Here is a 13,140-nt window from a genome sequence, read left to right on the forward strand (position 1 = left end):
GCCTGACCTTTTAAGACCACATTGTCTAAAGGATCAATTGCAGTGTAATGTACCAGTCACGCACATGCACTGACAAGACAGATGGAAAGTGGGGGGGGGGAATATACTGGGAAGAACCCTTGACTACTGAGCGTTGGGATTACAGAGACTGGCTTTTTGCAATTAGGCTGCAGTTCTGCCACTGTAGACTGTCAATGGCAGTGCAACACAAGTTCATTAGAAGCTGAAATGATGCTGATTAAGGTGGGGCGTCCTACCCGTCATTTTGTATGGTTTGCAACATCATCGATCTATGCATACAAAATGTAGAACCAGTGTCATTTTTGTGTTTGTTGAGGTGAAGGATTTCAGTGCTAGAGAATGGAAAACTTCACAACTTTTAGCCACAGCATCAACAGAAAGCATTCCTGGGTCTGGTACAGTATGGGCCAAATGCACAGTAAATCTCTCTACTTCTTAACCCCTACTCCACCACAGCAAACCTGACCAGCTTTGTGATGGCTAGAAGTTTTTACATAAGATAATTTTAACCTATGAGTGAAGTGAGACTTAAGTTGGTGGAAATTCTGGTGTAAGCGTTGTATTGCAGAATAATAACCCGTAATCTACAATGTCTGATAGCTGCAAAACATTATTGTTCTCTTTCTTGTTCTGTTAGACAGTGGGTCCACTTTACTGCATACTGCAATGAGGTGGAACCAAGTTTCAGGCCACCGCTGACTGTTCCATTGGATGTGCCAGCTAATTGATTCTTGGGATGAGAGGGTTGTCCTATGAGGAGTGGTTGAGTAGTCAACTCTCTGGAGTTTAGAAGAATGAGAGGTGATCTCATTGAAACATATAAAATTCTGAGAGGACTTGACAAGGTAGATGCTGAGAGGTTGTTTCCCCAGGCTGGAGAGTCTAGAACCAGGGATCATAGTCGTAGGATAAGGGGTCGGCCATTTAAGACTGAGATGAGGAATTTCTTCACTCGGAGGGTTGTGAATCTTTAGAATTCTCTACCCCAGAGGGCTGTGGATGCTGAGTCATTGAGTATATTCAAGGCTGAGATCAATAGATTTTTGGACTCTAGGGGAATCAAGGGATATGGGGATCGGGCGGGAAAGTGGAGTTGAGGTCAAAGATCAGCCATGATCTTATTGAACGGCGGAGCAGGCTTGAGGGGCACTATGGCCTATTCCTGCACCTATTTCTTATTTTCTTACCTTTGCTGCAGTTTTTCTTGCAAAGATAGCACAGCTCTGCATCTGGCTTTCTTTATTGAACCAGATTGTTTCCCATGGGGTCATTGCCATGTAGGTCTGCCAGGCCGGCAGATATAGTTTGTGGCATGATGGTCCGGCCCGGACACGATGGGCCGAATGGCCTCCTTCTGTGCCATAACTTTCTATGATTCTATGTGACCAATCAGGGTACACTGCCTGTTAATCACCCCTGCATACCTCTTTTCCTGCAGTACCACTGAAAACATGACATACTGTGATTGGAGTGTTTCTGCAGAAGCATTCAGTGTTACAGTTAGTTAGGCATTTATGTAACCTTGTGGTGCCATTGGGTCAACTGTTCCAACTACCTTTGGGAATAGAGGCTTGCACATGCACTAATTGTCTGCCAAAATGTGGTCTAGTCACCTCCTAAATGCATGTGAGGGTACTGGAAGGTGGGGACTGAGCACCTATTGCACAGCCTGACCTTCCTTTCATCCTTCTGTTTGTCCTCTTCATCCTCCTCTTCTAAACACCCCAGATGAGGGAATTCCCACTGGGAAACCCATTTTGACAATAATGGTGCTGGGGCAAAAAAAACAAATGATAACAATTTGGCACAAAAGCTCATGAGAACCTAAGTTCTAGAAGAAAAAAACAACAAGAAAGCATTCAAAATGATCAAGAAATGACTGAAAAATTGTTGGTTCAATTGCCTTAAACCAGCTACCATCACTGTTCATTCTCCAGCAACGTTCGATGTTCTTTCACGGATGCAGCAATGTCCTGTACACCTAAACATCGGGAAATGGCGTGCAAGATATTCCCACTGCCAACTGAATATTAAAATGAGGCTGCTGCCTGTTTGAAGCAGGTGCCTCTGACACCACTGGTCCCAGCCCCGAAAACTTGGGCACAGTGCACAGTAGGCAGAGTTCGATTGGAACAGAACGCATGCTCATTATCTGATCATGACTTTCCTGATTTACACTAGTAAAATGGGCATTCAGGAGTGAAAAATGCAAATTGATGTCTTTTGCGATGTGACATGATTTGAACCTCATAGTTGGAGAGTTAGTATATTGGAGCTGATAGCCTTATCAATTGGATGTCAGGGAGCACTTAGACAAACAATTGTAACATAAGCTGTAGTGCTTCATTTTCAAAAAGTGGAATGGTTATCTTTTAAGGGGCCAATCAAGTGCAGAGCCTTCTGGGTGCAACAGGTTTCCTACACTTTCAGCTAAGCCAGTCAGATATGACAACTGTATTGTATGTTTTTTGCTACAAATTTTACGAATAAAGTATATTTTTTGAAAAAAAAAGTCAGTGTAAAAGGCACTGGAGGCCTGTGTACAGCACAGCAGCGTTAGCAAAGATTTTCATGTTTCAGCTTATTAAGTGCATTGCTAGCAACTTAACAATTAGCTCAGCAATTATTCTTGCAAGCTGTTCAATTTTGTGTTTGTTAGACAGCATTCATCTTCCACCAGCTGAAAAGAATGAAATATGGTAACGCAACATACGAGATGCATAGCACATGGAAATTAAAAGTAATCCACCGTCTATCATTTTTACTGCGCAAGAAAAAAATTGTAGCCGTTTGTGACAAAATTAGAAATCTGACATTAGCATAATACTATACCAATATGAAAGTGAAATTCAACCTTTAGTAATTATAACTGAGAGCCTTGTATTCAAAATGAGCATGTATTTTTTCTTCTCTGCTCCTGGGGTACAGTTCGACTGTGGAAGGAGCTCTTTGATACCAGTCATTATTAATGTGTGAGCTTGACAAGGACATACAGATCATCCGCTTGGCAGGAACACCAGCAGACCAACGGATGCATCCTTGAGTCTGACTGAGTTTCTGAGGTCAGGGCTGTTTAAATAATTTTGGTAGGTTTCCTTGCCTCTACCCAGGACCCGGCTTGGGAGAGGTTAGAGAATGTCCTACATAGCACGAGGGGCAGCCGAAGAAGGGCTGGGAGTTTACTTGATCATCCCATCATTGATTCAGTTCCCTGTGGATGATTTAAAATTTAAATTATCCCATGCCACCTTAAACAGCACTGAACAGTAGGGGCACAGAGATATCCCTTGTGCCCAGCATTGCTAAGGCGCAAACGATGAGAAATATGTTGTCTGATGTACCCCTATCATTTGCCTCTAATTATAATATGCCCACCTATATTTGGGCAAACGATTTAAATGCCGATGTCACTACTGGTGGAAAATATTGGGACTGGTGGGGAAGCATGGGAAATTGGTGGAGTGGCTCCCAAATGATTTTCTGATGCTTTATGGTCCAATTGCTCCTGGGAGCGTAACTTGAGTGGAAAATCTAGCTCTAAAGTCTGTTGAACTGTGGGGAGATCAGATCCAACCTTGATCCCTTCCTCGCCCAAAATCCTCACCTCTACACTTTTCAGTAATAGTTATTACATAGTGAGCAAAAGAGAGAATGTAAAATGATAAATGAATGTTACGGAATGTACTGTATCTGTAACTGGTAATAACTGTAATGCAGTGAGGCACCCTAGGGTGCCATGAACTGTATTTACAATGTGTGGTGCATAACTATTGATTGTACAGGGACCTTTAATTTGTACTGTATGTACCGTTGCAAATTGCATGACCTGTATTGTATTGTTTTGATGCGTGACTCAAATTGCATTGTATATACCTTTACAAATGTTATGAATAAAGTTTATTTTGAAATATAAAAAAAAAGAGAGAACCCTGGAAGTGTGTCACCTAACAGAGTGAAACTTCTACCCACTGATTTAATCCAATAATGACTGCATCCCAAATGCTGAGAATGGGGTCATTTACATTAAAGGGGCGGACACCTGCGCCTGTAGTGATGTATTGGGATGCCCACTTTCTCAATCCATTAGAACTTTGGAGCAGCACCCCCTTGCGTTATTTCTGGGCTTTGATGTCCAGCTAACCCCCACAAACCAGGAATTAAATCTGAGATCTTTGGGATGTACCACATGGGGCAGTGCATTTATCCACTGAGCCATCAAGGGCGCCTACTTTCATTGTTTAGCACTACATTCAGGCCAACACAGACTTCAATGTAAATATAATTTGCTGTGGTTCCCTTGATCTACACTGTACCTTTTTTTTATTGTGCTGCATAAAGTTCTATTTTTTGATGGAAAATGTGGATGAATTATGTATTGAAACCTACGGATTTCAAAACATAATTCACTGAAAATGCGAGTAGCCAAAGCCTTAAATAAGGCCAATAGTATTTTGGGTTTTATAAATAGGGGCATAGAGTAATGAGCAAAAAGGTAAGGTATTTGTACAAGTCAGTTATTAGGCCATAGTAAAAGTGCTGTTTGCCATTTTGGATGCCCAGTTATAGAAAGCACATCAAAGCCATTGAGAGCATACAGCATTGTTTTGTCAGGGATGGGAAAATATAGTTATAAGTAGAAATTTGAGATACTGGGACTGTTTCCACTGAAGTAGAGAAGGCAAGATGTTTCTAAAATGTGCGAAGAGCCGGCACAGATATGATGGGCTGTATAGCTGTAAACTTCTATGGTTGTATGGATGTGCTATTGTACTTAATATGAAATGTTCAAACTTTTTTCTCTTTGCAGATTCCCTAGAATTGAAATACAGAATTTCCTCTGGTGATCCATATGGCTATTTTTTCATTGAATTTAAATCTGGTCTCATCAGAAGCAGTAAGCAGTTAGACCACGAAGCCCAACCTTTTGCATTGCTTACTGTTCAGTCTCAAAGCACCAACTCCCCTGTCTATAGCAGTACGCAGGTCAACATAACAATTACTGATGTCAATGACAACACACCAACATTCTATCAAGAATCTGAAATTATTACCATTTCAAAGAACACTTTACCAGGAACAGTTATCTACATTGTCCATGCTGACGACAAAGACAGTGGATCAAATGGAATAGTTGTGTACAGTTTACAGAATGACCATGAACAAATTTTTACCATTGATCCCATACATGGAACACTTTATCTCAACAGGAGCCTTTTCTCAGTGAAGCAACAATACGTTCTAAATATTTTAGCAAGTGACCAGGGAACCCAACCATTGAGTGCTGTGTTCATGTTATTTGTGAATATTGACCATTTGGATGATATTTTGACTTTTGAAACACTAGTTTACCAAGTTGAAGTCAGTGAAGCTGCACCATCAGACACGAGAGTTTTGCAAGTCCATGCTTACAGACGAGATCTTCAGCCAGACTCTGGCTTAGTTTATTCACTTCAGCCAAATTTGGATTCGTTAATGTTTGGCATCCATGCTGACAGTGGCTGGATTTACATTCGTAGAACTCTGGACTATGAATCTACGTTTGCTTACAACTTTAAAGTATTTGCCATGAATCCAAGGGATCACTTAAAACGAAGTGCTGCTACCATTGTAACTGTTAGTGTTATAGATGAAAATGATAATCCTCCTACGTTTACACAAGATTTATATTTTTTCACAATTGAAGAAAATCCCATTCCTCAAGGCCTGGTTGGAAAAATACAAGCAACAGATCGAGATTCAGGAAAAAATTCTCAGTTGTCATATACACTGTTATCTGATGGAAAATTCTTCAGAATTTATTCAAAGACAGGTAAAACAAATTAACGAGTTGTAGGGAAGGGAATACCGTGATAGCAAGACCTGCATCCAAAGGAAAAGTGCATACAAGTAAATGTGAGAAAAAGAACAAATGACAAAAAAGAGAAATGTAAAATACAGAGGGAAAAGCTAAGTTTTTTATACTAAATTCTTTTTAAAAGGGAATTGTATAGTTGCTTAGAAAGGAGGAAAATTAAAGAGTATTTGAAGAGTGAGCAGAAAAGTAGACTTAGAAAAGTAGCTCACATGGAGAAAAATGCTGGCACAGACTTGATAGGCCAAATGACCTGGTTTTGTGCTGTAACATTCTATATTTCTATGGTAATCAGAAAGCTTTGACAACATTTCACATTCCCAATTAATGGCTAAGGTAAGGAATCGTGGAATAAGGGGCAAAAGATGGCAATTGATATGTAATTGGGTTAAACACAGAAAACAAATAGTAAACGGGAAACTTTTAAAACTGGAATGGGGTCCTGAACAGAATACTTCATGGGGTCAGTCTTAGGACCTCTGCGTTTTCAATGTAAATAAAGATTTGAATGAGGGTATCATAAGCAAATTCCAAATTTCCAGATGATACAAAAATAGAACACATTGGAAATATTGAGCAACAAAAGCAGAAGCATTTGGATGTTTTTATGTAACTGAGCCAATAGGTAGAAGATACAGTTCAATGCAGATAAGTGTGAAATAATATTAGAGCAAAGAAGCAAAAGAGGAAGAATGTGTTAAATGGAAAACAGTTGTTTAGCATACGGATCAGAAAAGCGATTTATGGATTATTGCAGATAAATCTATGACATATTAGCATAATGCTGGGATGCAGTTAAAAAAAAGGCTAATAAGATACTGTATTAGCAAAGGAATAGAGTACAAATCAAAGAGGTTGTAGTGTTGCTGTTTAACTTGTTGGTCAGTCTGTATCTGGAGTACTGTGCAGTTCTGGTCACCTATTCATAGGAAATGTGTTATTTCCTATCAGAGGCTACAAGGTGAACAACCAAGATGGTTCCGGGTATTAAGATAAGAACCTTTGTTCTCTTTGGGACGGTTGCCTAATTGATGTTTTCAAGATTATAAAATGGATTGACAAACGTGATCCAGCCAAGGTATTCAATAGGGCAAATAATTCAAATATCAGTGGAGACAAGTTGAAACTTAGGAAGGTAGGAGTAAGAAAGAAATAATGAATGTAATAAGAGTAATTGATGGAAAATTGACAGATTGCATAACGGATTTCATCCTTCACACCCAATATAATATGTAGAGCTTTGAGTCAAGAGTGAAAAGCAGAAAATTACAGCCTAGACTTTCAGAGCCCCTCATATCTATTTTCTGGGGCAGACAGCACCAGAAAGATGCTCAGGGAATGCTCCACCGCATCTCTGCAATCCTCCTCCCCACTCCATTTTCCTACAGTGTGGGCCTAGCCACATAAAATAATCTTTCTAGACTTTGCTTCCCTGTTTAGCAAATTAAGACTGAAAAGAATATCCTAAATTACAAAAAGCATCAAAAAGTACTGCTGAGTGTTGACCAAATACAATATGCCATATGTCTTGTCATTGAGTTCAAAGCTATAGAAAGAAGTAAAAAAAACTTACATTTATATAGCACCATTCATGTCCTCAGCATGTCCCAAAATGCTTCACAGCCAATGAATTGCATTTGAAGTGTAGTGTCTGTTGTTATTTAGGCACTTAGGCCCAACCATCTTCAGCTGCTTCATTAATGACCTTCCCTCCATCATAAGGTCAGAAATGGGGATGTTTGCTGATGATTGCACAGTGTTCAGTTCCATTCGCAGCCCCTCAGAAAATGAAGCAGTCCATGCCTGCATGCAGCAAGACCTGGACAACATTCAGGCTTGGGCTGATAAGTGGCAAGCAACATTCGCACCACACAAGTGCCTGATACTGACCATCTCCAACAAGGGAGAGTCTAACCACCTCCCCTAGACACTCAATGGCATTACAATCTCCGAATCCCTCACCATCAACATCCTGGGCGTCACCATTGACCAGAAACTTAACTGGACCAGCCACATAAATACTGTGGCTATAAGAGCAGGTCAAAGGCTGGGTATTCTGTGGCGAGTGACTCACCTCCTGACTCCCCAAAGCCTTTCCACCATCTACAAGGCACAAGTCAGGAGTGTGATGGAATACTCTCCACTTGCCTGGACGAGTGCAGCTCCAACAACATTCAAAGCAGCCCACTTGATTGGCACCCCATCCACCACCCAAAACATTCACTCCCTCCACCACTGGCGCACGGTGGCTGCAGTGTGTATCATCCACAGGATGCACTGCAGCAACTCGCCAAGGCTTCTTCGACAGCACCTCCCAAACCCGCGACCTCTACCACCTAGAAGGACAAGGACAGCAGGCACATGGGAACACCTGCACATTCCCCTCCAAGTCACGCACCATCCCGACTTGGAAATATATCGCCATTCCTTCATTGTCACTGGGTCAAAATCCTGGAACTCCCTTCCTAACAGCACTGTGGGAGAACCTTCACCACAAGGACTGCAGCGGTTCAAGAAGGCGGCTCACCACCACCTTCTCAAGGGCAGTTAGGGATGGGCAATAAATGCTTGCCTTGCCAGCGATGCCCACATCCCATGAACGAATAAAAAAAAAACACGAGGCAACCAATTTGTGTACAGCAAGGTCCCACCATCATCAATGAGATAAATGACTAGTTAATCTGATTTGATGGTGCTGGTTGAGAGATAAATGCTGGTGAGGACAGCAGGAGACCTGCTTTGCTTTTCTTCAAATAGTGTCAGCTCTTCGAATAGGGATTGTTTACATTCACCTGAACAGGCAGACAGGGCCTCAATTTAAAGTTGCACCCAAAAGACAGCCTCTCTGACACTGCAGCACTCCTTTAGCACTGCACTGAAGTAGCAGCCTAAATTATGTACTCTGGAGTGGGGCTTGAACCCCTGACCTTTATGTAAGTCGTCAAATGGCCGACATTGGATCAGCCACCTGTGTACACCTCTCCTGAGTTTTCCTTGTCATGAATCGAAACAAAAATCTTACATAAATTGCCAATTCTATTTCCAACCATTCAAAATCACTGATGTTCCTTTAAATTCTGATTCTGTGTCGCACAGAATGGCCATCCCTGCAAAGACATATTTACACTGATGACACAGGTCATTCCCAATAAAAAAAAATTAGGGAAATTGATTTGCATATCATTGTAATTCATTTCTATATTGGAATGAAGCTCTTGGCTGTTTTCAGCAACGGAGTTGTCTGCTCACGTTAATGTGTGTGTTGCATTATGTTTAGAGACATAAGCAGGTTGTCCACCTGATTTCACAACTCTTCATCACACATTCTGCACCAACACCATGGACTCTAAATTGGGTCGCATAACGCCCGTTGCGTAGACGCTACGCAGACTCCTAAGGACCCAAAGTAGCGTCCGGAATGCGTGCGCACACTTCTAGCGTGACATGGGCCGGATGCCATATTGGTAAAGGCGGTTCGTGCATGCGCAGATAACGACCGTTGACAGCAAGTAAAGTCGGGAGACTATGCAGTAGATCAGTGTGCAACGCTGATTTAAAGGAACAGATGCGATTTTGGAACTCAACGCTCCAGCCAATGCACTGTCTTAACTTCGCACAGCTGAACAGGTTTTAAACAGCATGGAGGACGCCCCACCAGCACTATTTAAAGGGATCGTGCAGGAGTTACTGGTTAGTTGCTGGATTATTGCTTCTGGCTGCTGATGCATTTGTACCTGTTTTTGGAGATCCCCTATACTTCAATATCTCAATGAAACATGTAAAATTCTTAGCGGGCTTGACAGGGTAGATGCTGAGAGGCTGTTTCCCCTGGCTGGAGAGGTTAGAACTAGGGGGCATAGTCTCAGGATTAGGGGTTAGCCATTTATGACTGAGATGAGGAGGAATTTCTTCACTCAGAGAGTGGTGAATCTTTGGAATTCTCTACCCCAGAGGGCTGTAGATGCTCAGTCTTTGAGTATATTCAAGGCTGAGATCAATAGATTTTTGGACTCTAGGGGAATCAAGGTATATGGGGATCGGGCGGGAAAGTGGAGTTGAGGTCGAAGATCAGCCATGATCTTATTGAATGGTGGAGCAGGCTTGAGGGTCTGTATGGCTTACCCTGTTCCTATTTCTTATGTCCTTATACTAGGACTGGGGGACATAGTTTAAAAATTAGAGCCAGGACTTGCAGGAGTGAAATTAGGAAACACTTCCACACGCAAAGGGTGGTAGAAGTTTGGACTGCTGTCCCACAAACGGCAGTTGATGCTAGCTCAATTATTAATTTTAAATCTGAAATGGATAGATTTTTGTTAACCAAAGGTATTAAGGGATATGGGGCTAAGACGGGTAGATGGAGTTAGGTCTCAGATCAACCATGATCTCATTGAATGGCGGAACAAGCTCGAGGGGCTAAATGGCCTACTCCTGTTCCTGTCTTCCTGTGTTCCTATAATAAAGTTTAATACTGTACGGGGAGTGGGCTAGCTAGCTGTCAGGCAACAGCAAGGGCACTGGCGGAGTGGCAGGGTTGGTACGTGAATGCTGTCATCCTGAGAGAGAACAGCAGATTCATGCTCCATGGAGCCACTGCTACTTGCTGCCTTCTGTTATGCGCCACCTTCTCCTGCAAGAAAGCGGGACGTGTGTCGGTGAGTGTCCTGCAAGATGTTTGGGTGATGTGTCTGTCATGTTTGAATAGCCACTGGTGTGTGTGACCGTGATAATGCGTGAGTGTGAAAGGAAGCATCTAATTGGAAGAGTTGAATACTGATTGAAAGTGTTTGTTGGTACGTGGGTGATGAGGGGTGTAGTGCGTGGAGCAGTGAATGCGGCTAGTGGTGCAGTTGGTAGAAGATGCCACTTGACAGTTGACCTCACTCACCTTGACCACTCGTATCAAAGCATTGAACAACTTCTTCCTGCACTGCACCCATGTTCGTGATGCTATGCGCCTAGCATTGACTTCATCCCCTACTGCCTCCCACTGCCTTGAGAGGATATGTGTGGAGGGCCTCTTGCAGGCCCCCCCCCCCACCGAATATAGGATTCCCCTCCTTCTGTCCACTTCTTGCACCAAGGCCACCAGTGCATCATCAGAGAACCTTGATGCATGCATTCTCGCAGGCCCAGTACAAACTCAGATCGGCAGATTGGTGGGGTCTGGCGTGCAGATTGGAGGATGTGGGATTTAGTAGTGCGCAACCTTTATTCAATGTTTTAAAATAACTCAACAGGTAGGGACGGGACCTGCATATGTGTTTTACACGTGCAATGTCTGATCTCTAATCAGACTCCGTGCGGACCTATATCTTAAATTTTACAAATATCAGGGTCTCACAAACGTTGAGCATCCCAGTTATTGCTCATTAAAAATTCCAGAGGCCCCACCATCACCATGCTGCACTATATTGCAGCACAGATTCACTTCCCAATTGACTTCCATCACTTCCTGCAGCCACACTGCACCTTCTCTTTAAGATGTGCAGGCTGCCTTTAGCTGGTGCTAGCCACTCGCAATATCTGGTCCCCCTGCTGGTGCGCAGCCACTCAACAGTGCAGGTAGCGCTGGCTGGACGCAGCAATCAGGTAAATCACCAGGCAGCACGAATGTTACGTGCTGCCTGCATCTCAACGACCGGGCGCGGGTTAATCGCGCACCGCGACCCCCGCGCCCGGCTTCGGGAGCTATCCAATATAACCCCCCCCACATCAGTGGTGAGAATTGGAAAATACATCCTCTTGTGTCAACAACATTTTAGAAAGCTTGCGAGCTTGCAGGCTATTTGAATACATTTTGTCCAGATTTTCAATTTGTACTGATGTTGATTTGAACAGAGTAGATTAATGCATCATAACTGAGCAGTCCATCTGTCCATCTCTTTACTATAGAATGGAATGCAGAGTATACAGACAGAAATTAAATGTAAAAAGTAGTTTAAAAAAGTGAGCTGAGAATACCATAACCTTTGGGCTGTGCAACCTAGTTATCAGGCTGAATTTTTTTCTGAAGTGGTAACACTGGAAGTATAATGGGGTGGGACTTCTTACTAATTACAATATTCTGGGTGGAAATTGGCATGCTGCTGCAGGATTTAAATGCCATTACTAAATGTGTTCCATGGAAGAAAAAAAGAACTTGCATTTATATAGTGCTTTTACAGCCAATGAAGTACTTTTTTTTAGAAGTGCAGTCACTGTTGTACTGTAGGAAATGAAGTAGCCAATTGGCACACAGCAAGCTCCCACAAAAAGCAATATGATAATGACCAGATAATCTTGGTGATGTTGGTTGGGGAATAAATATTGACCAGGACACAGGGAAGAACACCCTGCTCTTCTTCGAAAAAGTGCCATGTGATCAGACAAGTGTGGCCATTTGAACACCTAGGTCGGACATTTCCGCTTTTGCACGATTTTCCTACCCAATAAAATGAAGGGGGTGAAATTCAGCATTATCTGCTCGAGTGCATGTAGTCTCAGTATCATAACACTCCCCATACAACTATAATTTTCCATCCCTGGCATCATCCTGGTGAATCTACACTGTACGCACTCATCGCTTTTCTGTCCTTTCTGTAACTGAGTGCCCAAAATTGTACATATTACTCTAATCGTGACCTAATCAATGTTTTGTCCAAATTTACCATTCTTTACTCTTTTACGCTATGCCCATACAATAAAACCCAAAATGCTGTTGCACTTTTTACAGCCTTATTTATCTCCACTCATGCTTGCAGAGAATGTTGAACTTGAATCCTTAGATCTCTCTGTTCTGCCACATCCTATGGCGTGAGTGTACACTTCCATTCCTTGTTTTTCTCCCACACTTACAAAGATTCAATTACGACTTCCACCTGTCTGCCCATTCTGCTAATCAGCAAATTGTGAAATTGTGTTTCCTATGCCCAAGTCCAAATCATTCATTTATACTGAGAATAAAGGTAGACCCAGCACTGACCCCCGAGGTACATCATTTCTACCTTTTCTCCAATCTCAGCAACACCCAATTACCCTAACTCTCTGTTTCCTATCAGTAAGCCAACTTTCTATCCATGCTGCTACATTTCCTCTTATACTATATGCCTGAAGTATTTCTAACAAAACTCTTGAGACACCTTATCAAACACTTTCTGAAAATCCTCATAAACTACATCTACCGCATTCCCTTTATCTATCCAGTAACTCACGTCTTCAAAAAAAACTTGCCTTTAACAAATCCATGCTAGCTGTCCCTGATTGACCCATGTGTTTTTAAATGTTCA

The 13,140-nt window shown here is 42.3% G+C and overlaps 1 protein-coding gene across 1 annotated transcript in view; it reads left to right on the forward strand.

Moving 5' to 3' along the window:
- dchs2 (dachsous cadherin-related 2) overlaps positions 1-13,140 on the forward strand; it is a 162,783-nt gene that overhangs the window by 66,012 nt on the left and 83,631 nt on the right. The window contains exon 5 of the mRNA XM_067982273.1: positions 4,829-5,830. Within this exon, the coding sequence (XP_067838374.1) occupies positions 4,829-5,830 (1,002 nt within the window). The remainder of the gene's footprint in view (positions 1-4,828; positions 5,831-13,140) is intronic.

Source organism: Heptranchias perlo, chromosome 1 (assembly GCF_035084215.1).
Source record: "Heptranchias perlo isolate sHepPer1 chromosome 1, sHepPer1.hap1, whole genome shotgun sequence".
In the NCBI taxonomy this organism is placed as follows: domain Eukaryota; kingdom Metazoa; phylum Chordata; class Chondrichthyes; order Hexanchiformes; family Hexanchidae; genus Heptranchias; species Heptranchias perlo.